The sequence below is a fragment of the Vulpes vulpes genome, chromosome 6 (assembly GCF_048418805.1).
Source record: "Vulpes vulpes isolate BD-2025 chromosome 6, VulVul3, whole genome shotgun sequence".
In the NCBI taxonomy this organism is placed as follows: domain Eukaryota; kingdom Metazoa; phylum Chordata; class Mammalia; order Carnivora; family Canidae; genus Vulpes; species Vulpes vulpes.
In genome coordinates this window covers 128,456,794-128,480,503 of record NC_132785.1, presented here as the reverse complement: position 1 = coordinate 128,480,503, position 23,710 = coordinate 128,456,794, and the positions used below count along the sequence as shown (strand labels likewise).

The 23,710-nt window shown below is 47.4% G+C and overlaps 1 protein-coding gene across 2 annotated transcripts in view; it reads right to left on the bottom strand.

Annotated features, from left to right (window-relative positions):
* TECPR2 (tectonin beta-propeller repeat containing 2) overlaps window positions 1-23,710 on the bottom strand; it is a 103,333-nt gene that overhangs the window by 8,998 nt on the left and 70,625 nt on the right. For both annotated transcript variants that reach the window (XM_026012625.2, XM_026012627.2), the window contains one exon: window positions 22,986-23,134. In XM_026012625.2, coding sequence (XP_025868410.1) covers window positions 22,986-23,134 — 149 coding nt within the window. The remainder of the gene's footprint in view (window positions 1-22,985; window positions 23,135-23,710) is intronic.

Sequence of the window (23,710 nt, the reverse complement as noted above, 5' to 3'; positions counted from 1 at the left end):
AAAACTGAGCACATCAGAGCCTTCTGGACAGAGTGGGCATGACTCAGGATCCCAGTGGTCTGCTAGTGAACAAAATAAACTCTCAACCACTAGGCCGTACCCTTCTGTAGACTCGTTAGAGAAATGTGAAAAACAAAATAAGAAGGAATTGTAAAAAGTGATTTTGAGGACACTTACTGTTAATACTTTATTTTTAGCTTCTTTCCTATGTAAAGCTTTTTATTTCAAAAAAAATCTGGCTTATGTCATTTTGTGTTCTGCTTTTGGCTCAGTTCACAATATATGAAGCCTTCCCCCATGCCACCACAGCTGTGATTCCAACAGTGGCTCTCCCCCAGTCACCAGGGGGTCTGGAAAACAGACCTGGGCCTTGCATCAGGTGCTCTCAGGAGGGCCCGGGCCTTGGCATTTATGATGCAGTCATTGTGGGGCACAGTTCCCTGATGGTGCGGCTGGGGGCTCCTTGAAAACATCTATACCCAATGGGATAGTAACAGAGTGGCAAGCAGGAAGGGCTGGACACTGGTATCGAGTGTGACTCAGAGGTCAGGGGGAAAACAAAACGAGGTCACTAGCAGTTCCTGGAGACCTGAGGGGACAGGGACCAGGCTGCAAAGGGTTAAGAGTGAGAAGTAAACAAAGTGGGACAGGAAGGCAGGGGGGAAGGTATCTAAGCCTCCAGGAGGGGAGAGCACAGGGCCTGCACCCAGTCCCACCCTGGAGGAGTGGAGGACTTCTCCCTTAGGGGCCCTGTCACAGGAAGGGAGGAGACCATGCAGAAGAACCCTCAGCCACTCGGCCCACCAGCCCCACCTGCTCCCACTAGCCTCTGGGACACAGAGGCCCTGACAACATACTGTGTCTTAGTGACCTTTGTTTCCTGAAGGAGGATCAAATAGTAGGCTCTGAGAGATGTTTGTTGAAGGAGAGAGAAAGGAGGTTCTGGAAACTCACTGGTGCTTGCCAGCCTGTCAGCTAGGCACTCAGCCACCCGCCCACCCATCTACCTTCATCCACCTTCAACCACAGCCGCCTGCCCCTCATGCCTCCACCACGGTCCTACCAACCCATCCAACGGAGATCTACCCAAGCATCTACCGTGTGCCAGGTACAGTGCTAGGTGCTAGGGATCCATTTCCTTGACTCCTGGATATTAAAGTCTGGTGACAGATACATCATTAACCAAACAGTCTCACAAAGAAACTTAAGATGGCAACAGGGAAGGCTACTGAGTGAGGAATTCTGAGAATGGATGGTGTACGTCAGACCGAGTCCAGGAGGGCAGGAAAGGCTGACCCAGGAATGGACAGCCAACCTGAGGCTGAAGGGCGAGCGGGATTGAGCCAGGGCAGAGGGTCAGGAGAGTGCCAGGTAGAGTGAGAGCACAGGGAAGGAGCGAGCAAGGGAGCTGGGGCTGGACGCTGGGCCAGGCAGCTGGAGTGGGAAGGGTAGGGCAGCACCATACAAGGCCCGCCTGCCTGGATGTTGCAGGAGGATCTGCTGGGGTCCGGGGCTCTGAGACTGAAGGTGTTCAGGGAGGCGGAGGCTTAGAAGAGGGACCTGAGGGCAGCTGGCAGGAAACAAGACGCAAAGTACAAAAGGCTTCTCAGTGGAATTGAGGACTCAGCAGAGAGCAGAGCATCCTGGCCTCTGTGAGAAGAGGGGTAAAGCTGGAGGCAGGATGGAAGACAGGCACCTGTGTAGGGTGATAAGGCAGCAAAGGGTTCCAGAAATGTCCCTCGCCCTCAGCCACTACTCTGAGAGCTCCTGAACACAGGCCAAGACACACGCTCTTTCCCAAATGGCAACCAGTGCAAGTCCTGGCCACCTCCCTCCCCACGATAAAGCAGGCCCGATGCCGAGGTGAGGTGAACGGGTCGCAGTCTGTGAAGAAGCATCACACATGGGCCGACTGCAAAGTAAGAAGCTTGTTTTTGCTGAACCCAAGTCGCTCCGGGGGCAAGGTGAGAGATCAGGGTCCAGCGGCTCTTAAACCTTTCAGCCCAGGATTTGTGTGGGGAACTTATAAAACGGCACATTCCTTATTACTCAGCCATAAAAAAGAATGAAATCTTGCCATTTGTGGAGGGAGCTGGAGGGTATTATGCTAAGTGAAATAAGTCAGTCAGAGCAAGACAAATACCATGTGATTTCACTCGTGTGGAGTTTAAGAAACAAATGGAAAAAGAAAGGGGGGGGGGCAGACAAACTAGGAAACAGACTCTTAACTACAGAAAGCACACTGATGGTCACCTGGGGGAGGCCGGGGGGGATGGGCAAACAGGTGACGTGGGTGAAGGAGGGCACTTGTGATGAGCACTGGGACATGTATGAAGTGCTGATCACTATATTGTACGCCTGAAACTAATATTTCACTGTATGTGGACTAACTGGAACTCTGAACAAATCAAAGAATGAACAAATGAACAAAAAAATGGCACATTCCTGGGCTTGGGTCAGCCTTTCAGCATCAGACTTTGGGGCTAGGGCCCAGAAATGACTTTTTAGACAAGCACCTCAGGCAATTTTGTTCAGGTTATCTGTGTATCACCTTTTTTAAAAAATGATTTTATTTGTTTATTTATTTGAGAGACAGAAAGAGAGAGAGAGAGTGTGGTGGGAGGACCAAAGGGAGAAGCAGACTGTGCTGAACACGGAGCTTGATGTGGGGCTGGATCTCACAACCGTGAGATCATGGCCTGAGCCTAAATCAAGAGTCAGATGCTTAACCAACTGAGCCACCCAGGCGCCCCTCTGTGGGTTACCTTTTGAGAAACAATGCTCTGCACTTTTCTCAAGAACTGGGGCACATGGGGGTCTGCCTTCGGCTCAGGTTGTGATCTCAGGGTCCTGGGATCAAGCCCCACATTGGGCTGACTGCTCAGCAGGGAATCTGCTTCTCCCTCTTCTGCTGCTGCTCTTCTGCACACACACACACACACACACACACACACACACACACACACACACTCTCTCTCTCTCTCTCTCTCTTCTTCTTCTTCTTTCAAATAAATAAACAAAATCTTTAAAAAAGAGAGACGTAATCAAGACAATACTACCCAAAGCAGTCTACAGATTTTATTGCAATCTCTACCAAACTCCCAGCTGTTCAGCAAAAATCGAAAGGCAGATCCTAAAATTCATATGGAATTACAAGAGACACTGAGTAGCCAAAAAAAAAAAAAAAAAAAAAAAAAAAGGAGAGAGAGAGAGAGAAATTTGGAAGCTTTGCATTTTCTGATTTCAAAACTATTATGTAACAGTGTGGTACTGGCCTAAGGACAGACATATAAATCAATGGAACAGAACTGAGAGTTCAGAAAAAAATCCATACAGTCAAGTGATTTTCAACAAGATTGCAAAGATCATTCAATGAGAAAAGAACAGTCTTTTCAACAAATGGTGCTGGCACAATTGGATTGCACACATGTGAAAGAATGAGGCTGGACACTTAACCTCATACCATATACAAAATTTTCTGGAAATGGATCAAAAATAAATATAAGAACTAAATCTGACAGTGGTTTCTTAGATATGATATCAAAGGCAAGAGCAACAAAAAGAAAAAAAAAAGAAATTGGACTTCACCAAAATGAAAAACTTTTGTGCATCAAAGGGCCCATGAAGAAGGTGAGAACACCGACCACACAATGTGAGAAAATATTTGCAAGCTTCATATCTGATAAGGGTCTAGTGTCCAAAATAAATAAAGAACTCTTACAACCCACAACAAAAACACAAAGAACCCAATGAAAAAATAGGCAAAGGACTTGAACAGACATTTCTCTAAAGAAGACATACAAATGGCCAACAAGAACACGAAAAGATGATCGATGTCATTAGTCATTAGGGACATGTGAATCAAAACCATGCAACAGTATTTCATACCCACTAAGATGACTAGAAAATGGAAAATGGGAAGTTACAAGTGGAGAGGATGTGGAGAAAGGGGAACCCTCTTACCTGCTGAGGGAATGTAACGTGCTGCAGCCACTGTGGAAAACAGGCAGTTTAACCTCCAAAGGTTAAACAAAGAATTACCATATGACCCAGAAATCCCTCTCCTACATATATCCCAAAGAACTGGATCAGACATTCAAACAAAACCTACACGAATGTTCATAGCAACAGAGTTCACAAGAGCCAGAAAGTGGAAGCAACCCAAATGTCCGTCAGCTGACAAGTGGATAAATGACATGTGGTCTGTCCGCAGTGTGGGACAGCATTCGGCAGAGGTACTGATACAGACAACACAGCTGCACCTTAAAAGCGTGAAGCTCCGTGAAAGAAGCCCACTGTAAAAGGCCACCGATAACATAAGTCCCTGTATATGAAATGTCCAGCAGAGGAAGATCCGCACAGAGAAAAAGCAGATGAGTGGTTGCCAGGGCCAGGGTAAGGGGCACTGGGGAGTGGCTGCTTTGGGCACAGCGTTTCCTTGAAACTTGATGAAAATGTTCTGGAACAAGATGGTGATGAAGGTTACATAACATTATGAATGTGCTCAATGCCACCGATGGTGACTTTTATGTTATATGGACTTTACCGCAGATATTAAAAAACAAAAACAAAAACTCGATAAGCCTTGGTTTTCATGATGTAGTACTGTTTTGCAAAATGTTATCACTGGGGAGGCAGGGGAAATGGTACTCAGATCTCTATTATTACAAATGCATGTGAATCTGCAATTATCTCATTAAAAAATTCAAAAACAAAAAAGGCAGCCTAAAATTTTGCCTTACTCATATTCAAAACTTCATAAAAATGGAAAAAAAAAAAAGGAATGAAGGGTGCAAATGTAAAATGGAGTAAATCGGAAATTAAGATTTAAAAATCACTTGGATCGACGCCTGGTTGGCTCAGCAGTTGAGCATCTGCCTTTGGCTCAGAGCGTGATCCTGGAGTCCCGGGATCGAGTCCCACATCGGGCTCCCTGCACGGAGCCTTCTTCTCCCTCTGCCTGTGTCTGCCTGTGTCTCTGCCTCTCAAGAATAAATAAATAAAATCTTAAAAAAAAAATCACTTGGAAATGCTAAGGAATTATGTATAGCTTTGGTGTCCTTCCAAAGACTATGTGTGCCCCACTCCTGTTTATTTATTTTTATTTATTTTTATTTTTATTTTTTTAAATTTATTTATTTATTTATGATAGTCACACAGAGAGAGAGAGAGAGACAGAGAGACAGAGAGACAGAGAGACAGAGAGACAGAGAGACAGAGACACAGGCAGAAGCAGGCTCCATGCACCGGGAGCCCGATGTGGGATTCGATCCCGGGTCTCTGCCTCTAAGGCAGGCGCTAAACCGCTGCGCCACCCAGGGATCCCTATTTTTTTTTTTTTTTTTTTATTTATGATAGTCACAGAGACAGAGAGAGAGAGAGAGAGGCAGAGACACAGGCAGAAGGAGAAGCAGGCTCCATGCACCGGGAGCCCGATGTGGGACTCGATCCTGGGTCTCCAGGATCACGCCCTGGGCCAAAGGCAGGCACCAAACCGCTGTGCCACCCAGGGATCCCCTATTTATTTTATTTTTAAAAAGATTTTATTTATTGACAGAGAGAGGAGACAGCACAAGTAGGGGGAGCAGCAGAGGGAGAAGCAGGCTCCCCACCCAGCAGGGAGCCCGACACGGGGCTCGACACCAGGACCCTGGGATCACAACCCGAGACTGAACCACCCGGGCACCCCCACTCCTGCTTATTTTTGTGTCTTTCATAGATGAGTTTCAGGGCAGGCATGGAGAGAGAGCACATCCCCTTTCTGGAAGGACGCAGTGATTTAATGGACAAGTCAAAGGGGCTACTCAGAGTAGAAAGCTTCCCTTGATCAAGACCTCATGGGGGGGGGCGGGGTAGGGGTGGGGGCATCAGGCTGCTATCCTGTGTTCTCAAACGATAAATGCTCATTACTAATTATTAGCCATAGACTGTATTTTATTTATTCCAAGTTGCCAGTATTACAGAATAAACCATTACTCTTTCCCATTAATGAGCAAATTCTACAGGCAGAATTTACTTATATGCTGAGATCCTGACCAACATAGAGTTCAAGTGAAGGAGTGAATCCTTGGGATGGATGCATGACTCTGCCCGCCCACCCAGGGCCCACGGGGACTGTCCTCAGATTTAGGGCTTCATCTTATTTGCCAAGGGCAAAGAAACGTTTCTTGGCTTAGACAATGTGAGCTAGAAATGGGACAGATTCTGTGTTTCCTGATGAAGCCAAGCTTGTTTTTGAGTTACATCCAGGATTTGTTAGCTCTGACCCCAACGCTCTCATCTGGTATCTTCCCCCCAAGAACTGGGACTCCAGCCACTGGATCGCTTGTGGCAAGACCATAGTCCTAGGAGAAAGGGTTGTGGCGACCAGGTTAAGATTGTCGCCAAAGGTCCTGCTGCCCGCTGGCCATAGCTCTGCTGGTGGCTTCCACCAGCAGGGAAAGGTGGGCAACCTGAAGGCACCTCACCCAGTGACTCACCCCAGGGTGGGTTTCTATCTGATTTTACGAGCCTGAGATGCCACGAGGGCAGGGCCTGGCTGACACCTGGTGCACAGGAGGTTCTTTACGTGCAGTCCTTCGGTGTGTGGAGGCTGCCCAGCAGTGCCCTGCCCAGACTGCTCCCAGGGCCCCCTAACAGGTCAGGCCAGCCTCGAGGGCTGCCGGGCACAGCCCCTCCCTGCAGAACAGCCTGCCCCTGTGGTACGCACCCTGCACCCCCACCAGCAGGCAGCACCTCCTCCGGCCTCACGGATGGCCAGGCCCCATAGCACTGGGCTTGGCGTCCCACCTCCCCTTCATGACTTCACCTAAACTCCCCCTTGTGAGTCCACTCTTAGAACCCGATCTGCTCTGTGAAGCTCAGCCCCCAACTGCCTGCTTCTAGAGCCTTCTGAAAGACACCCTGCTTCCACTGATGAGCCTGGAGGGGCCCCCATCCAGTGTACCCCCCCACCTCATTCCTGGGCAGACTCAGGCAATTGGCTGCTTCATTTTTTCACAGCCCACGAGGCTCCAGGTGTCACCGTATTTCACAGAGCCCCTGCCCAAGGACTGTTGGTGGAACTGGCATTCTGAGGACAGCACGCCCCAGGCAGCTCCAAATGAGAGGGAGGGCAGAAGGACTAACTCCAGGTCCCACAGAAACAATGCCTCTAACAAAATCTCTGACTTCTGTTTTAAGGGCTCGCTCAAATGATTTGGGGCTGGAAGGGACCCAGGAGACCAGCTAAACGGGACTCCCTCATATTCCGAGTGAGCAGTGATGAATCTGATGCTCACGGTAAGGGGCCCAGGGCAGAGCTGAACCTAGAGATCAGAGTTCTCCCCACTCCCAGCAGGTGAGCTTTCACCCTCGGAAGTGCTCGCACGTGTGCGTGCGCACACACACATGTACAGGTGCGCACATGCACTCCCTTAGCCAGAACGTGAATAAACCTAGGGCAAAAGAAAAAAATACATTGAAAACTTTATAGCTAAAGTAAATGTTTCTCTAGACAGATCATCTGGGGATGGGCCTTACGGGAACCTTGATAAAGTTCAGCAGGAACATTTCAGGAACACAGAGGCGGGATAATCAGAGAGCCAGCAAAGTGGCAGGATGCCTGGCAGGGGGCAGCGACCAACCCTCCGGCCACCACCTTCCAGACTCCTCCCCTTTGCTCCTCCCAATATCTCTGTCTCAATGGATCCTTAATTCACCTCACATTTGTGACACGTTCTGTGAACTTGACTCTTCCTCGGTGTGGACTGAGTACACCGGATGCTGCTGCAGTGATGCTCTCGGGGGCCGCTGATCCAGGGGGTTTGTTTGTTTCTCTGTCACATGACCCCACGGTTCTTGTATGTTCTGACTTTTGTGTGCTCATTTGAGGTCTTGTGTCTTCCTCTGTTGCAGATCCTCTTCCTCCTTCTGGTCTATTCCTTCTAAACTCAGATAAACTTGAAAATCAGACACCAATACTAATAGGCCTGTATTTAAAGCAGGAGTAGACTCTCAGGGAGAGTGAGGGCCGAGGGTCTGAGGCTTGGACCCTGGTGTCTTTTGCTCCCCACTCAGCGTGTGACCCTCCTGCTCAGGCTCTGTGTCCTTGGGTGGAGGGCAAGCCAGATCATCTGCCAGGCTCCTGACTCTGGGTTTTTGTGCTCTTAATGCTGGGACACAGCAGGAGGGGCCTGCCTTGCCGAATCCTCTGTCCTCACTGCCTCAGGGCTGCTGCACAAGGCATCCTGGGCAGTTTTATGGGAGCAGCTCTGCTGTTACTTGTTGAACACATCAGGCTGAAGTGTAAGATTTTATTTGAAGAATGAGTTCCATTGCTAAAAATGCTTGAAAACTGCTAGTCTAGCTGAGTGAGGTTATCAGAGGCTGGTTCTGGGTTTCTGGATGGCAGAAAGGCTCCCTTGCTTCTCACTTCTGGTCGGCCGACTGCAAAGCCAGAGGCCCTCTCCTGTGCCACTCCTGCATTGGCTCCAGCGATTTCCTACACCTCTGCATCTGGTCTGAAGTGTGACCTGGAATCTGCTAATCGCAGGCAGATATGCTAAACAAAAATGATCAGAGGTAGCTTTCCTGGGCAACTGTCATGTTCTTTCCTTCCTGAGTGGGGGCTGGCAAAGCCGATTGTAGCCACTCTTTCTACCACTCGAAACCCCATCACTGACACCAGCCTGGCGACTGTGCCGTGTGCTTAGTCAGGGTTCTAGTGCTGTAGTGACATGAGAAGTCTGCAGAAACTTTATCCAGCTGTACTGGCCCCTCGGTGTCTCTGATAGTTGATCTCATGGCAGCCGCTCAGGGTATGCCCGGCACCGTGGTCCTGCTCACCAGCTGCTGCACAGGCAGGCTTTGGGACTGGCCCTCCGGAGGAGTGACGCCCACAGGGAGGGACCCTGTGGCTTTGTGCCTCTGGCTGGCGTTCAGACCCTTCCTGGTGCTCACAGTCACGTGGGGCACATGCCTGTCAGGCTGGGACATTGGACAGGGTCCTTGAGTCCATGTGGTCACGTGCATGTTGCAGATGGACAAGGGGGCTGCTGTGGGCCCTGGCAGCCCATGTACCCGGCTGTCCTTTACAGGGAACTGCAGTCTTCCAAAATGAGGAAAAGGCTGAGACTCAGCTATCCCGGAGAAGGGTCACATTTCTTCACAATGGGGCCTGAGGGGGAGAGCTCAAGCACAACCTCTATTCAAATGGGCTACAGGAAAAAGGGCAGCATGGGGAAGAAACAAAGGAAGTGGCCAAAAATTGAGTTTTCCTCAAGTTGGGGCTCTTATACCAACAGCATCAGACACCATTTCCGGAGGTCCTCTACCTTCATTTGTGGGCAGCTGCACTGGGTTCACCAAACCCTGGATGTGTATGTAAAGGGAACCACATCCCCCTAAGCACCACTCAGATTTCTGAGGGCTAAAGGAGAGTGGACAGGGGACGTGGGCTGGACGACGGAGTGTAGAGTCCAACAGGGTAGCTTCTACCCAGGTTCTCAGTATGAGTGTGTCAGAATCAGCTGCGGAGCATGAAATCCCACAGCCTCCTGGGCTGTGAGAGCAGAACGAACACACACACCTACCTTCTCACTCCCTCTGCAACACACAGTGAGAACAAGAGCTCAAAAAGGCTCAAACCTCCTTTGCACTGGGAGAATGAGATGGGCAGGCGGCACCTGACCGTGGAAGCAGAAGGCGTAGGGGAGCAGGAAAGGCCTTGGTGAGGCCAGAAGGCCAAGAGCAACCGACCACGAGGAGCCAGCAAAACAGCCCAGCCAGGCCCCCGCGCAGGGAGCCCAGCAAAGCCCCTCACTCCTCCCAGCAGTGGGCCCCACTCTCAGAACCAGGACGGCCAACATCCCAGGCAAGCCTCTGCCACGAAGAAGAGAATGATACAGAGAACAGGCAACTCCAGGGCATGGAGACCATAAAGAAGAAACTTCAGGAACATCGGCGGGGCAGGGGCGTGGGGGTGGGTGGGGGCGACGGTGATGGACACCAGGATGAAGCTGAGAATATCTTTTAGAAAGCAGGACAAAAGCACAAGAAAAGAAAACGGGAGAGGGGAGAGAAGTGGAGGCCAGTTTAGGAAGTCCACAGTACAGAAGGAGGAATTCCCAAGAGAGCAAACAGAAAACCGGAGGGTAGAGGCAGGAAGCAGGTCGCCAACAGGGCAGCGGGACACAAACTCTAGGCTGAAAGGCCTATCAGCACAGATGCTAAAATAGGCCCTCCCCGGGGCGCACTGCTGTCTGTTCTCCGAACACTGGCAACAAAGAAATGTTACCAACTTCCAGAGAGAAAAGCAGGTCAGATATTAAGGCCCAGGGATCAGAATGGCTCAGACTTCTCAACAGCAATGCTAGACACCAGGAGATGATAGAGGAAACCCTTCAAAATTCTAAAGGAAAATGATTTCCAACCCAGACTGCTCTACTCAGCCAAGACCAGGGGCAAATGCCGGCAAAAGATTTTCAAGTTACCTATCGTGAGCCGTTCTCAGGAACCAGTTGGAGGATAAAGCTCACCAAAACAAAAAGGAAGACATGGGATCCAAGAGAGAGGGGACCCAACATGAAAGGGAGTGGGGGGCAAAGGACAATCCCAGGTAGACGGGTGACCGGGCCAGACAGGGGCCAGCCAAAGCCTCCAGGAGAGATCCCTCCAAGAGGATGAACTGCATGGAACCAGATATGCCTACATGTATGGAGAGGAAATTGAGACAACCGGCAGAGTGTGGAGTTGAATATGAAAAACCACATAGAACCCTAGATGGAAGAACGAGACATTTATCAAGTCCAGAGAAAGGAAGAGTCGTACAGACAGGGAAACGCAGTGCAGCATGTCCCCTACCCCAGCACTGTGGACGCGTGTAAGGGGCGCTGTGGCAGGTGGGCAGGCTGGTGGGGGCACCAGATGATGAATTGCTCTGCATCCTTCTCTCCCAGCAGGGAGTCAACACTTAGAACTAGAAGGATCTAGAAATTGCTCCCTAAGCAGTCATTCAGGCATATGATGTTAAAGGGAAGTAGCTCTCCAGAGAGGGGAAAACAGGTAGAACCGAGCCAACACGTTAACCTACGGACTTATGTGCGTGGCTTGGATTAAAACTGACCAACCAGGGGATGCCTGGGTGGCTCAGTGGTTGAGTGTCTGCCTTTGGCCCAGGGCATGATTCCGGGGTTCTGGGATCGAGTCCTGTGCATCGGGCTCCCCACATGGAGCCTGCTTCTCCTGCTGCCTGTGTCTCTGCCTCTCTCTCTGTATCTTTCATGAATAAACAAAATCTTAAAAAAACAAAAACAAAAACTGACCAACAGGGACGTCTGAGTGCCACACCAGTACCTCTGAAAACATGCCTCAGATGGTCCTTGGGTGGGTCTGATTCTCCACTTTACCTGGTCAGGAAATGAAGGACCAGTGAGTTTGGGCAACTTTCCCAAGGTCATTTGGTCTCACAGAAAAAAAGGAGTATTAGTTCAGGTTCTTTGGATATAAAGCAATAGGCTCTGCCTCTGGTGGTGATAGTCCTGGCTGGCAGGGCCACCGTGGCTTCCCAGTGCACCGCGCCCCCCTCTGAGAGTGGAGGCCCCTGCAGGCTCCTGGGGAGAAGGCCGGCATGCCCACCTCCTGCCTCGTCTGTCTGTGGCACTTGTGTGCAGACCGGCTGGGAGTGAAGCCCCCTGCAGCATGGTGAGAGCATGCCGGCTCAGCAAGATCTGAGTGAGGTCACCACAGGGCCAGCAGGCAACACAAGGGGACTGGTTCAGACACTGAGAGAAGGCTCAATCCCAGCATGGGGCGGCTTCCTTCACCCAAAAACATTCCACGTCTCGGCCCCCACTTCCATTCCACCTCAGCCCTGAATCTCACAGATGCACACAATAGGTCCACTAAACCAGGCCAGAGAACTTCTGGGGCTCGCTGCAAACCTTCCTCATTCAGCTCCCGCCCGAATCTGGGCCAGAGGACATCTTGAGTCTTCTCCTCAGACATAAATTCTCTGCATCCTACCGTCCTGGTTCTCACTTGGGTGTTGCTAAGTACTTAGTGCCGAGAGGCACAAGAAACTAAGGTCTCCCAGTGCTCTGCAGTAGCCCTGCAGGGTGACCAGTACCTCTGCTCCAGCGCACGCACTGGTGCCTCTCTGGTCATGCTCATGTGTCACGGTTCCCTCAGCTGGGAACCCCTTCTGACCAGCCAACCTGCCCCGGTCACGTTCTTATAGCAACCGTGCCTCTGTGAGAGGCTCCTGACCACTATGGGATATGGTGCTCCCCCCGCTCTCCCCCAGCTTGTTCCCACAACCCTGGAAGCATGGGGCTGGAATTCTGCTTGAAGATGAGGGCAAGGAATTGGGGCACAACTGTTGAGCACCTGGGCCCAGGGAATTTGCTTCATCCAGCTCATCTCTCATCACCTATGGAATGGGGTGGTTTGGCCACATATTTTCCAGTCTAAAAATCCTTTGTGCATTGGGTAGGGTGGAGTGGAAAGACCCATGGGGATTCAGATTTATATGGGCCAAGGATGTCTGAGAAGGTGTCCTGGAGCAAAAGGGCTGCACCTGACTCACCAAATCTGGGTGCTCTGTAAAATATACCTATTTCTCCCCAATTAGAAAACAAATTTCCTGCCCATTATAGGAAAATATGGAAAGCTGAGAAAATCACTCACAATCCCTTGATCAAAAACAGCAATCTTTGTTGTAGTTTCTTCGAGGTATTTAGTGGGATTTTGTAATTTCGTGTTTCTGTTTTTTTAAAAATTGGAACCACACATACACATACATGGCATTTCCAGGCCTTGTGAGCACAGTAAGAACAGACCTCATCTATGGGGGTGTGTGAGAGGAGCCCGGGGTGCTGCATGCACATCGTCCTTCATCCTGGTGACAGCTGGGAGAGCGATCACCCTTGGGGACCACAAGGAGGCATGGCTCAGGACTGGCCACCACCTCTGATAAGCGGCAAGGGCCAGCTCCAAAGCCACTAGGGCCACCCTCCATTTGGAACAATTCTCCTTACTGATACTTGCTAGGACATGATTTTTTTTTAAAGATTTTTTCATTTATTATTTGAGAGATTGAGAGACAGACAGAGCATGGGCAGGAACAGCAGAGGGAGTGGGAAAGACAATCCCATACAGACTCTGTGCTAAGTGTGGAGCTCCATGCAGGGCTCAATCCCATGATCCTGAGATCTTGACCTGAGTCAAAACCAAAGGTCAGACACGTAATTGTGCCATTTAGGTGCCCCTTACCAGGACAGGATTTTTTTATGTAAGATTTTATTTATTCATGAGAGACACAGAAAGAGAGAGAGGCAGAGACATAGGCAGAGGGAGAAGTAGGCTCCCCAAAGGGAGCCTGATGTGGGACTCGATCCCAGGACTCCAGCATCATGACCTGGGCCAAAGGCAGACACTCAACCACTGAGCCACCCAGGCGTCCCCCCAGGACATGATTTTAAATGGCTTTTTTTTTTTTTTAATTTTTTTTATTATTTATTTATGATAGTCACACAGAGAGAGAGAGAGGCAGAGACATAGGCAGAGGGAGAAGCAGGCTCCATGCACCGGGAGCCCGACGTGGGATTCGATCCCGGGTCTCCAGGATCGCGCCCTGGGCCAAAGGCAGGCGCCAAACCGCTGCGCCACCCAGGGATCCCTTAAATGGCTTTTCAAAGTACATCTGTGATTATTTATAATAATGGCCACTAGAGTAATTTGCTAAGGGGACTTTCGACCATAAGGCGGGTGATGCACCTGTTTCACTCACCACACACGGCCTCACTGCACCAGCTAGAAACAGTGTGACAACAAAAGCTTTAGGAACATTTATGATTACTTCCTAAGACTGAGTCTTATTTAGATTACACAGAGTTATGAGCTACTTATTCTGTAAGTAGTGTAAATTCATTGCCAGATTTTCAGAAAACAGAGGTAAGCAAAAGGAAGAAAAAAATCAGCCACAATAGCACCACCTGGACATAACTAGTATCATTCCCTATGTGTCTCGACAGTGTATATATCATTTTTTTAAAAATGAAAATAGAATCACTGAGCATGTTTTGTAACTGACATTTGTACTCCACTATGTGCTGTGGGCATTTCTCCACGGGAATAAAAACTCTTCTGTGGAGGATTGTGTAAGAGTTGTGGTGGATTTCCCCGAATAAACACATCACAGTTTAACTCAGCTCCTGCACAGCAAATCCTAGTAACATCCCTCCTACAGAGCAGAGACCTCCTAGACACTAAACATGTAACTGATAATGTCTTTTTCTTTCTCTCACTAAAAACAGGGACTCTCCAATGTGATCCTGTCTGCTGCTCTGGCCCATGAAGCTCTGTGCCCCATCCCAGAGGATGATCATGCTCAGGGCCACTGGAGAACAAGCTGTGCTGGGAAAGTCCAGCTAGGGACAAGGCTGACTTGCTCTCAATTCTGTGCATTAGCCTGAGACAGGGATCGAACCCACGACCGGCAAAATGAAGTGTTGGGGATCTGCTTTAATTATCCCCAAGGCCTACTAGCACTTTTATTTCAGGAGAGAACACTAGACATTAATCAGAACATCCCAAACTTCTTAGAAGCAGCTGTACCCACAGAGCTTGGCTCTGCCTGTGGTGCCCCCTCCTTCCACCATCTCTCCTGTTGAGAGTGACCTGTGCCAGGTTGGTGGGTAACACCAGAGGGTGCAGGGAGCAAGAGTGTCATCAGGGCTGCTTAGCTGTGCCTTCAATGAGGGGTAAGGACAATGAAATCTCCTTGGACTCTGCAGTGCTGTCCTGAAATGACTGTCACCTGGATGAATGCATGGAAGGCCAGTCCAGGTGAGGGTCTCTTCTAATGGTAACCTTTCTCTAAGGAAAGCTTTCCTGCTGTGAGGTGTGAACTTCTCCAAATATCTCGATGTGTAAAGTTACGTCAAGTTACAGATCCCCACTGGCATTCTCACCGGTATTCTCTGTTAAAGCTTATATACTTACAGAGCTAGAATCCAGGCAGAGTAAATGAGCCCTAGAGAATTGACAGCAGTCCACACGGGAAGGATGGGCTGCAGGGTCCCACCACACGAGGCATGGGACCAGGGGGTAGGAAACAGCAGCGTCTGCTCGGGAAAGAGAGGGGACCAGGGGTGGAGGGAAGTGAGTGGGCTGGTAAAGAAGACACACCTGAAAGAAGAGGTAGGGCCAACCTGGGGTGGGGGCAAGCAAATGCTCCTCTTCTTTTACTGGGGTCCTTGGTGCCCACAGTCATGTGAAATTCCCATCATCAATCGAGCTTGCTTTAGCACTATCTCTAATATGGACAGAACATTCTCTAACTAAAGCAAAAATGCAAAAAAAAAAAAAAAAATCCGAAACACAACTATAAATATTTTTTCGAAAACCTTCCATATGTTAGTAAGTCTGAAAACTGAGTCATTTGTTTTGAGTACTTTGTGAAAACTTCACCCCAAAACTACTACAGTGGGGAGGTTTTCACCAGGGAGGATAACAGGAAACAGAAATAGAGTGAAGGATTTCTGCTGCTTTGTGCCCGTTAGCACCTATGACCTGCCTCTCTCTGTGTCAACTGCAAAGACATCCTACCTGCAGGCGAGGAAGCTCGAGGTGAAGAATGAATAAAATAAAGGGGAAGAGGTCACATCGCAACATGGAAATTCCATTTAAACTCTAATACTCAGGTCCAACCACACGGTGGATCTAAATGCTTCTGAAGCATCACTCTCCCCACGGCCACACCCATCCTGTCAGGCCTTCAGCGACGGAGCAGCAGGTCCCAGGAGAGGCAGGCCCCGCAGTCCTGGGTCCCGGTCTTGGTCACTCACTATGGTTGTGCTTCTGCCCGGCCACTCGTGGGTTCCGAGTCACAGGCTTTCTCTGCCACGTGGGGAGAGATACTCCGACTTCTATGTCCTGTGGTGAATTCCGGACTATGGTAGGTCAGGGCTGGAAAGAGTGTGGTATAGAAGCCTGTGCAAGTGTAAAGTTGGAGGTTGTTTTCCCACAGGAACTAATCTGAGAAGCGTTTTGTATCTTCAAATTCCACAGAAAGTGAATGTCTTCTCCAGCGCACTAAAGCTAACGGAGTCAGAAACGTGGCTCCATTCAGTGGAACAGCGAGTGTTGAGCAGCCCATTTAGCAATCATTACTTTATTTAGAACACAGCTGAGGCCATTTCATGTGAATTTGCTCTATTTGGCTATTTTCCTGGGCAAAGCTGTTGATCACTACAGTCAATAGAGCGCTCCAAGTAAAGCTTTCTCTCCCCAATTTGAGCTCCACTTCCTAGAGGCTATTCTAGAATCTAAATAGAGAAAGGAAGAGCAATTTTCAGGTTCACAGTCTTTGATGTAACCCTATGGTTGAGCCAGAACTCAGCCAGGTGCCCGAGTGGCTCACGGCCGCAGAGAGGGGCCCAAGCGAGGCAAGGCTGGCTGGAGTCCACTACTGCTAGCGGCTTGCTGCTTGGCCCCTCGCTCTCCCACATCCTGGCCTTTGGCCTAAAGGGAAAAGGCTACAGTAAGGCAACAGCGCGCTCCAACCCTCTGCCACCACGTCCTGAGGGCCTTGCTCTTACCCTTGGCAGTCCTTCAGGGACGCTAGCATGGCTCTGTGCTGGGACTCTGCACACTTATAGGCCTTGGTCACTCTAGATCTTCTACAGGCATGTGTGACACACATTGCTGGGAACTCTCAGAGGAATATCACAAGCAAGTGAAATACTGTGCACAACAAGTTGTGGAAGAGCAAAGATCAGAGTGAAAACAGATGAACTAAGGGACAGAAAAATAATAGAGAAAAACCAGCAACACCTAAAGATGTTTTTTTGACAAGATCAACAAAACTGACAAGCTTTTAGCTATACTAAGGAAAAAAGAGGGAAGGCTCAAATTACTAAAATCAGAAATGAAAGAGGGGACATAACAGTCAACCTTATAGAAATAAAAAGGATTATAGGGGATTACTCTGAACAACTGGAGGCCAATAAGTTAGGTAATATTGATGAAATGAGCAAATTGCTAGAAAGACAAACTACTCAAATTGAATCAAGAAGAAACAAAATTCTAAATAAACCTATAACAAGTAAAGAGACTGAATCAGTAATCAAAACACATATCACAAAGAAAAGCCCAGGCCTACACTGAAGAATTGTAAAAATGCTTAAAGAATAATTAACACCGATCCTTGAGAAACTCTTCCAAAAAAACAGGAGGAAGAAACACTTCCTGACTCATCCTAAGAGGCCAGCATCACCCTGATAGCAAAACCAGATAAACACATGACAAGAAAAGAAAAATCAAACACTCATATCTCTCATGGACACAGAAATACCTGACAAAATACTAGCAGACCAAATCTAGCAGCATATATATAAAAAATTATATAGCATGATCAACTAAGATTTATCCCAGAAACAAAAGGTGGTTCTGCATACAAAAATCAATCAAAATAATACTTCGTATTAATAAAAGCAAAAACCCTACATGATCATCTCAGTAGATGTAGAAAAAGCATTTGACATAATCCAACATTCTTTCATGGAAAAAAATACCCACTCAACAACTAGGAATAGAAGGAAACGTCTTCAGTCTGAAAAGGCATCTAGAAAAATGCACAGCTAATATCATTATTTAATGGTGAAAGACTGGATATTTTCCCCCTAAGATCAGGAACAAAATGAGCAAGTCCACTTCTCAATACCACACAGGAAGTTCCAGCCAGGGTGATTAAACAAGAAAGAGAAATAAAAGGCATCTAGATAGCAAAGGAAGAAGTCAAATTATCTCTATTTGTACATGATGTGATTTTTGTATATAATAAACCCTAAGGAATCCACAAAAAAGTTATTAGAAGTAATAAATAAGGTTAGCAAGTTTTCCAGACACAAGACCAACATACCGAAACTTATCCTAGCAACGAACAAGCTTAAGGTGGAATCAAGAAGACAATTCCGTTCACAACAGCATCAGAAAGAATAAATGACTTAGAAATACATTTAACAAAAGTAGTAAAAAACACATACTCTGAAATCACACAACTGCTGAAGGAAATTAAAGAAGATATAAATAAGTAAAAACACAGCTCATGTTCATGGATTAGAAGATTTGATACTATGAAGATGGCAATACTTCCCCCAAGTGATCTACAGATTCACACAATTCCTATAAAAATCCTAGTTGGCATCTTTTAGCAGAAATTGACTAACTGATCCTAAAATTCAAATGGATATGCAAAGGAGGCAGAATAGTCAAAACAATTTTGACAAAGGAAAATCACAGGATGCCTGGGTGGCTCAGTTAGTTAAGCATCTGCCTTGGGCTCAGGTCATGACCCCAGGGCCTGGGATAGAGCCCATTGTCAGGCTCCCTGCTCAGCAGGGAGTCTGTTTCTCCCTCTCTCCTCTCTCTGCCCCTCCCTCCTGCTCATCCTCTCTCATTCAAGCTCTCAAATAGATAAATAAAATCTTTTTTTTTTTTTAAAAAAAAAAAAAAAAGGATAATTGGGATCCCTGGGTGGTGCAGCGGTTTAGCGCGCCTGCCTTTGGCCCAGGGCGTGATCCTGGAGACCCGGGATCGAATCCCACGTCGGGCTCCCGGTGCATGGAGCCTGCTTCTCCCTCTGCCTATGTCTCTGCCTCTCTCTCTCTCTCTCTCTCTCTCTCTGTGTGACTATCATAAATAAAAATTTAAAAAAAAAAAAGGATAATTACTTCCTGATTTTGCAACTTATAACAAAGCTAAGTTATCAGGATAATGTGGCACTGGCTTAATGATAGACATAGAGATCACTGAAATAGAATTAAGTAAAAAAAAAAATCCTTACATTTATGATGGATTGATTTTGACAGCCCCCAAGACAATTTAATGGGAAAAGAATAGTCTTTTCAATAAATGGTGCTGGTATAATTGGATATCCATGTGCAAAAGAACGAATTTGGGCCTACCTCATACCATATACAAAAATTACCTGAAAGTAAACCAAACATTTAAATATAAGGGCTAGGGCAGCCCCGGTGGCTTAGCGGTTTAGCGCCGCCTTCAGCCCAGGGTGTGATCCTGGAGACCTGGGATCAAGTCCCACGTCGGGCTCCCTGCATGGAGCCTGCTTCTCCCTCTGCCTGTGTCTCTGTCTCTCTCTCTCTCTCATTCTGTCTCTAATAAATAAATAAAATCTTTAAAAAAAAATAAATATAAGGGCTATAACTATAAGACTTCCAAAAGAAAAGCCAGGTGCAAACCCAGGTTCAGAGTATTCCCTTATAATCTTCATGACTTTGGATTAGGGAACAGTTATACATGCATCACCAAAGGCATACGTAAATCATATATCTGAGAAGGGTCCAAGTATCTAGAATATCTGAAGAACTCTTTTTTAAGATTTTAATTATTTATTTATTCATGAGAGACACACACACACAGAGAGAAGCAGAGACACAGGCAGAGGGAGAAGCAGGCTCCACACAGGGAGCCCCATGTGGGACTTGATCCCAGGGCCCTGGGATCATGCCCTGAGCCAAAGGCAGACTCTCAACCACTGAGCCACCCAGGGGTCCCTGAAGAACTCTTAAAACTCATTAATTAAAAGACAAATAGCCCAGTGGAAAAATGAGCAAAGGATATGAATACATAGTTCTCCAAAGAAGATATACAAATGACCAACAAGCATATGAAAAGATCTTCAACATCATTAGTTATTAGGGAAATGCAAATCAAAACCTCGAGATACCATTTTTACACCTATTAGGATGGCTAGAATAAAAACACTGGGCAAGAGGCACCTGGGTAGCTTAGTTGGTTGAGGGCCTGCCTTTGGCTCAGGTCATGATCCTGGTGTTGGGGGATCGAGCCCCACATTGGGCTCCCTGCTCAGTAAGGAGTCTACTTCTCCCTCTCCCTCAGCCCCTCCCCTTGCTAATGCTCACTCTCTCTCAAATAAATAAAAAAATCTTAAAAAACAAGACAAAAAAACATCGGGCAAGAAAAATTTTTGGTGAGGATGTGGGGAAACTAGAACCCTTACACATTACTGGTGGGGTGTAAAATGATGCAGCCACTATAGAAAACCATTCATTTGTTTATTTGATTTTAAGTAATCTCTACACCCAATGTGGGGCTCAAACCCACAACCCAAGAACCAGAGTCATGTGCTTCATTGACTGAGCCAACCAGCTACTCCAGTTCCTTAAACATTTAAAAACATAACATTCACCATCAGACACTGCAATTCCCCTTAAAAGTATCTATTCAACAGAACTGAAAACATAACTCCAAACAAAAACACACAAATGTTCACAGAAGCTTACACATGGGTACAACCCAAATGTGCATCAACTGATGAATGGATAAACAAAATGTCCGGGCAGCCCAGGTGGCTCAGCAGTTTAGCCCGCCTTCAGCCCAGGGTGTGATCCTGGAGACCTGAGATCGAGTCCCTCGTCGGGCTCCCTGCATGGAGCCTACTTCTCCCTCTACCTGTGTCTCTGCCTCTCTCTCTCAGTCTCTCTCATGAGTAAATAAATAAATCCTTAAAAAAAAAAAAATGTTCATCCATGGGATGAAATATTATTCAGTGATAAAAAGTAACGAAGTACAGGCTGCAACATGCTACAGTACTTGTAACCGTGATGCTAAATGAAAGGCAGCAAAGAAGGCCACATACTGTACAATTCCATTTATATTTAATAGGTAAATCCAGAAATAGGCAAAGGCATAAACAGAGAAAGGAAATTAATGGCTGACAGAGTTGGGGGTACTAGAACAAGGAGTGAATACTAATCGGTATGGGTTCTCTTTTTGGGATGATGAGAAAGTTCTGGAACTGGACAGTAGTGACTGTTGCTCAGCTTTGTGAATATGCTAAAACCCCCTGAATTATACACTATGAAAAAGGTGAATTAGAACTTTTTTTTTTTAAGTAGGGGCTTGAACTCCCGACTGAAGTTGAGTTGGACACTTAAATGACTGAGCTACCCAGGCACCCCTGAGTTATAATAACTCTTAAAATAATTAATATAAACCTCTTAAAAAAGGAATGTGTTAGCAATGACGTATCAGAGGGCTCAGTCAGTAAGAGGGTGTCTTGTGTAAAGAGAATTTCAGAATAATGACACAAGCCACACGCTGGCCTGTCACTCCTCATCACTGTGCACCAGCAGGGCTCAGCAATGCCACTGACTACATATGATCCTCTCTGCCGGGTGGCCTGCTCCTGCTGCGCTGCCCTTAGCATACCAGTGCATGCATGGAAGTGAGTGTGCATCCTAATTCATTACGTGTGACCTCACGTTTGCACAGGGTTTTCTGACCCACAAGGTGCCGTCACTGGCATTATTCTACGCACTCTCACCTCAATCCCATGAGGAAGGAAGACCTACCAGTGCAGACATGGAGCCTGTCTGTGGATATGACCACTAATCGGCAACCTGAAAGAACTCTGACCTGACTCTGGGTTCCACTGCAGGGCCCCTCAGCCCACATCCCATGTCTGCTGGGAGGACTGGTGGTCCTCATGACTAGCCCTGTGTCTTGAACCCCGATTCCTGTCACCCTATCCCTGAGGGTTCACAATGTCCAAAATTTAGATGGTCATGAACACAGGCGTTTACCCAAACACTTCATTTCCTGCCAATCTCCATTCAAGCATTTGTTTGTTTGAGGACCAACTGCTCCTGCCCTACTGTCACCCCTGCAGATGGCAACTTCGTTTTTCCCAAAAAGGTCACAAAGTAGGGACTAGCAGGAGTTGGAGCAGATAACACTCACAAAATCACAGCCCCCCTTATTATAAATTGTACAGAAATGTATCTAGTATAGCAACCAGGCCCATTCAATTTTTAAGGGTAATTAAATAGTGTCCTCAAATCAGGCTTCTGCTTCTGCTATGAATGGTGGAAACAGTCGAGAGAAGAAAAACATTCAGAATACTTGGTGAGGGGGATCCCTGGGTGGCGCAGTGGTTTGGCGCCTGCCTTTGGCCCAGGGCGCGATCCTGGAGACCCGGGATCGAATCCCATATCAGGCTCCCGGTGCATGGAGCCTGCTTCTCCCTCCGCCTGTGTCTCTGCCTCTCTCTCTCTCTCTCTGTGACTATCATAAATAAATTAAAAAAAAAAATTTAAAAAAAAAAATTTTTTTTCAGAATACTTGGTGAGCTGAAACAGGACAAGGGTCGGGGAGGGCATGGGGGTGGAGGGGACAGGAAACAGAATTTCAACCAACCAGGAAAGGCATTCACAAAAAGATGGCAAGACATGGTCTCCATGGTGAGATTTTTTTTTTAAAGATTTATTTTTATTTACTTATGATAGACACAGAAAGAGAGAGAGAGAGAGAGAGAGGCAGAGACACAGTCAGAGGGAGAAGCAGGCTCCATGCAAGGAGCCCGACGCGGGACTCGATCCCGGGACTCCAGGATCGTGCCCTGGGCCAAAGGCAGGCGCGAAACCGCTAAGCCACCCAGGGATCCCCTCCATGGTGAGATTTTAAGTGACCTTTTATTTCTTCACTATACTTTTGGGTACTATTTTATTTTATTTTTATTTTATTTTTATTTAAGTAAGCTCTATGCTTACTTAAAAATAGGGCTTGAATTCACGACCCCGAGATCAAGAGTCGCATGCTCTACCGACCAAGTCAGCTGGGTGCCCGATTTTATTTTTTAAAAAAATGATGTTCAATTTGTGAAAAGTTACAATATTTTTATTTTGAGAGGAAAAAAATCTTAAGTGTTGACTCAGACCATCTTTATATTTTATTTATTTATTTATTTATTTTTCAGATCATCTTTAACAAGGTGTTCAGTTCTAAATTCCACAACTGGGATGCCAATGAGTAAGCACACGCACCTTGCTCCTGGGACACTTGCCTCTTCCCCCATTGCTGAGAGGCCTATACAAGCAGGTATGGCCCCGCTTCCAGGAACTGCAACCTCACAGCTTCTGTCTTACTGAGGAGCAGCTTGGTATCAGTTAAGTTTTGCTTACCTGGACAGGTGGCTCAATCATTATCCAGGCTGGAAGCATCAGACTGGGATTTAGAGGCTGGGTTCCCACTCGGAAGTAAACTCCACCCCTAGAATCACAGGCCCAGATGTGCTGGTTTCCACATGCCAAGCTCGTCAGTTTTATAGCTCCTGTAGATAAAGGAAAAATCCACACACTAATTACTTTTGTAAAATGACAAATCCTTCATTTAATCTATGGACTTTGATATTATCCTTCAAAGAAAGAGGTGAGGCTGCACTTGTGGCGGACTGTGTTTTATCTGAGGGCAGCGCAGCTCAGGGGTTATTGAGGCCTCTGGCTGCCCCGCCACCTGCCTGGCGCCAGTGGGCATGCTCTCGGGCACCGCCAGTGGAGCAGTCAGGATGCTGGTGGCACGTGCCCCGAGCTGCTAAGCACAGATTAATATCTGCGCGGGCCTCAGCATTAGCTACATCACGTACCAGCAGCAAATTCTGCATCTGGGGGAGGGAACTCCTCTTTATTAGGAATCTTGATCCTGATGAGAATTCATATGAACCAGCTAAGTCTCCTAGAATCTTCATGTTTCTCTTCACATTTCTCCTGATTGATTAAATCAATTGTAAGAGAAAAGGAAATGTGTGGGGGCTTTGAAGAGAAATTACACTCGATTACTAGTCTACCTGCAAGAAGAGCACCGGTAGTCACAGAGAAGCTGCTGTGGGGCAGGGTGCAGCTCAGTCTGA